General features: G+C 49.7%; 1 protein-coding gene across 1 annotated transcript; it reads left to right on the top strand.

The window, feature by feature from the left end:
* Nucleotides 1-1,205: 1,205 nt before the first annotated feature.
* Nucleotides 1,206-3,525, top strand: LOC123429392 (L-type lectin-domain containing receptor kinase SIT2-like). The gene has a single exon (XM_045113431.1). It carries the CDS (start codon nt 1,296-1,298, stop codon nt 3,363-3,365), a length of 2,070 nt encoding a protein of 689 aa, XP_044969366.1. The 5' UTR covers nt 1,206-1,295; the 3' UTR covers nt 3,366-3,525.
* The last annotated feature ends 206 nt before the right edge of the window (nt 3,526-3,731 follow it).

Raw genomic sequence — 3,731 nt, 5'->3', positions numbered from 1 at the left:
ACGCATAAAATAACGTCGAACCTTAAGTGTGCAGACCCTGCGGGTTCGAGAACTATGTAGACATGAACCGAGAGACTCCTCGGTCAATATCCAATAGCGGGACCTGGATGCCCATATTGGATCCTACATATTCTACGAAGATCTTATCGTTTGAACCTCAGTGCCAAGGATTCGTATAATCCCGTATGTCATTCCCTTTGTCCTTCGGTATGTTACTTGCCCGAGATTCGATCGTCAGTATCCGCATACCTATTTCAATCTCGTTTACCGGCAAGTCTCTTTACTCGTTCCGTAATACAAGATCCCGCAACTTACACTAAGTTACATTGCTTGCAAGGCTTGTGTGTGATGTTGTATTACCGAGTGGGCCTCGAGATACCTCTCCGTCACACGGAGTGACAAATCCCAGTCTTGATCCATACTAACTCAACTAACACCTTCGGAGATACCTGTAGAGCATCTTTATAGTCACCCAGTTACGTTGCGACGTTTGATACACACAAAGCATTCCTCCGGTGTCAGTGAGTTATATGAGCTCATGGTCATAGGAATAAATACTTGACACGCAGAAAACAGTAGCAACAAAATGACACGATCAACATGCTACGTCTATTAGTTTGGGTCTAGTCCATCACGTGATTCTCCCAATGACGTGATCCAGTTATCAAGCAACAACACCTTGTTTATAATCAGAAGACACTGACTATCATTGATCAACTGGCTAGCCAACTAGAGGCATGCTAGGGACGGTGTTTTGTCTATGTATCCACACATGTAAATGAGTCTTCATTCAATACAATTATAGCATGGATAATAAACTATTATCTTGATACAGGAATTATAATAATAACCATACATTTATTATTGCCTCTAGGGCGTAATTCATTCAAAACCGGTAATAATCCCCATATGACTTTTCAAGTGGAGAAGACTCAAGAACGACGACTTGAGACCTGTGGCTGTTCGGCATGACCGGCGACTCACGTTTCCTAGCAGAAAACGATTGCATTTAGCCATATGTGGTGTGTAGACACTGCAGTCATTTTCGGGCAGCATGGAAGAGAGCTCAAATTCTATATCCCGTCCATGCATTTCTATTTCAGTCGGTACACGTCCAACTCGCGACATGGTTCAAAGAATTTTGCTCGCTCCAACTCGGAAGCACCGGTAAAGGGGGAAAGCTCGCTTCATCGCCCTACCTACCGTTCACAAATTCCAAGCACCATAGCCAATAGCCAAGGACAAAGAGACCGGCGAGCTAGCGGTCCTTCTTCGCCGCTGGTGATACGAGAGCCATGCTTCTTCTCGGGCCTTACCACTTGGTCGCCCTGCTCCTGCTCCTCGTCGCTGCGGGCCGCTGCCTCGCGGCCACCGGCCGCGGCGATGATGGCCGGCGGTTCGTCTACAACGGCTTCATCGGCGTGGACTTGACGCTCGACGGTGCGGCCCAGGTCATGCCGAACGGTCTCCTCATGCTGACCAACGGAAGCCTTGGAGTGACAGGCCATGCCTTCCACCCGTTCCTGCTGCCGTTCCGCAACGCCACCGGCGCCATGCGGTCCTTCTCGACCATCTTCGCGTTCGCCATCTTCGGTCAGTACGACGACCTGAGCAGCGACGGCATGGCCTTCTTCGTCTCCGCATCCAAGGAGACGCTTTCCGGTGCGCAGTCAGGCCGGTACTTGGGCCTCCTCAACCAAACCAGTAATGGCAACCAGAGCACCCGCATCTTCGCCGTGGAGCTAGACACGTCAAAGGACGCCGAGTTCCTAGACATCAACAACAACCACGTTGGTGTCGACGTCGATAGCCTGTGGTCGCTCCATGCCACCCCCTCCGGGTACAACGATGATGGCACCGGTTTGTTTCAGAATCTAAGCCTGATAAACCGGAAGTCCATACAGGTGTGGGTTGACTACGACGCCACGGCCAAGGAGATCACCGTGACCATAGCTCCACTGGGGGTGGCCAGGCCCAAGAAGCCCCTGCTGCAGACCATCATCGACCTCTCCGATGTGGTGCAGAGCACGGCGTACGTTGGGTTCTCGTCCGCAAGTGGAAGTATTGTCACTGCAAAACACTTCGTCCTCGGCTGGAGCTTCGCTCTGGACGAGCCTGCCCCTGCACTCAACATCTCGATTCTGCCGGCCCTTCCACCGGCCAGCCCCGTGCGGTACCCCTACAGCACCAGGTTAGCGATATTACCCAGCGGGATTACTCTGCTGGTCTTAGCAGTAATGCTGGCTTTGGCTATAGGCATCGGAATCTACATATGCGTAAGACAGAAGCGTCTCAAGTACTCTGAGGTGCGTGAGGACTGGGAGGTCCCGTTTGGCTCCAACCGATTTTCATACAAGGACTTGTTTCATGCGACCAAGGGTTTCAGTGACAAGAACTTGCTTGGGCGGGGAGGCTTCGGAACCGTCTACAAGGGTGTGCTTCGAGAGCCGGAGATGGAGGTTGCCGTGAAGAGGATGTCACACGATTCAAGGCAAGGGGTAAAGGAGTTCATCGCCGAGGTGGTGAGCGTTGGTCGTCTACGTCACCGTAACCTCGTGCAATTGTTGGGCTACTGCAGGCGGAAAGATGAACTTCTCCTGGTTTATGAGTACATGAAAAATGGTAGCCTTGACAAATACCTACATGGTAGAAATGACCAAGTCCTATGTTGGTCTCAGAGGTATTCAATCATCAAAGGTGTGGCATCAAGTTTGTTGTATCTACATGAGGACTGGGAGCAGGTCGTCATCCACAGAGATATAAAGGCAAGCAATGTGCTCCTGGATAGTAAGATGAATGGAAGGTTGGGCGATTTTGGTCTTGCAAGAATCTATGACCACGAAAACGCTGCTGAAACCACCCATGTGGCTGGTACCATGGGATATCTTGCGCCAGAACTCTCGCGCGCTGGGAGGCCAACACCCTTCTCCGATGTTTACGCATTTGGTGTGTTTCTCCTAGAGGTCACATGTGGACGCAAGCCAATCTTCATTGATGATCAAAGCAATCGGGTGTTGCTGGTCGAGTGGGTGCTTGAGCACCACCACAATGGCTCAATGCTCGACACGGTGGATCCACGACTCGGAGGGGAATTCAACACAGAGGAGGTAACCATTGTGCTCAAATTGGGTTTGCTATGCACGTACCCGTCGCCCAACGCACGGCCTATCATGCGAAAGGTAATGCAGTACCTCGACCGTGATCAATTGCCTCCTGATTTATCACCGGCCTACATAAGCTACATCATGATGGCACAAATGCAAAATGAGAGGTTTGATTCGCACGACATGGCATGTTCTCAGCCCGCGATGAGTGTCGCCACTTTGTCGGGTGAGTCAGTGACAATTTTGCGAGAGGGAAGGTGAAGCATATATGCAATTGAGTCCCTCCCTCCCCCTCTATGTTGATTTGATAAAGGAAGTAAGGGGTTGTATTAAGAAGCTATGCTCTGTTGTTGGACTGCTCCGTCCGGCGTGTCTGAACTTGCCGATTTTCATTATTTAAATGTTGGCTAATCAATGTATGTATAAGCGATTAAGAAATAAAAAATGCTAGACATACAAAGAGTTACATAAGGTTACACGCTGACTAGGATTCTTTCTTTCTAACTAACCACTCCCCCCTGATTTTCAAAGGGGATGGGGCCCTCATTCCCCTTAATCTCCAATCAAAATCCACATCTTTATAAAATCCATGTAAACTTATGTATGTGTAGCATTACTCTTAAAAAA

The sequence above is a fragment of the Hordeum vulgare genome, chromosome 2H, assembly GCF_904849725.1.
Source record: "Hordeum vulgare subsp. vulgare chromosome 2H, MorexV3_pseudomolecules_assembly, whole genome shotgun sequence".
Taxonomy (NCBI): Eukaryota; Viridiplantae; Streptophyta; class Magnoliopsida; order Poales; family Poaceae; genus Hordeum; species Hordeum vulgare.
The sequence above is the reverse complement of the archived record's forward strand: the minus strand, read 5'-3'. Positions and strand labels throughout refer to the sequence as shown.

What these genes read in the sequence shown, in the direction of transcription:
- LOC123429392 (XM_045113431.1), top strand. Translation starts at nt 1,296, where the DNA reads ATGCTTCTTCTCGGGCCTTACCACTTGGTCGCCCTGCTCCTGCTCCTC.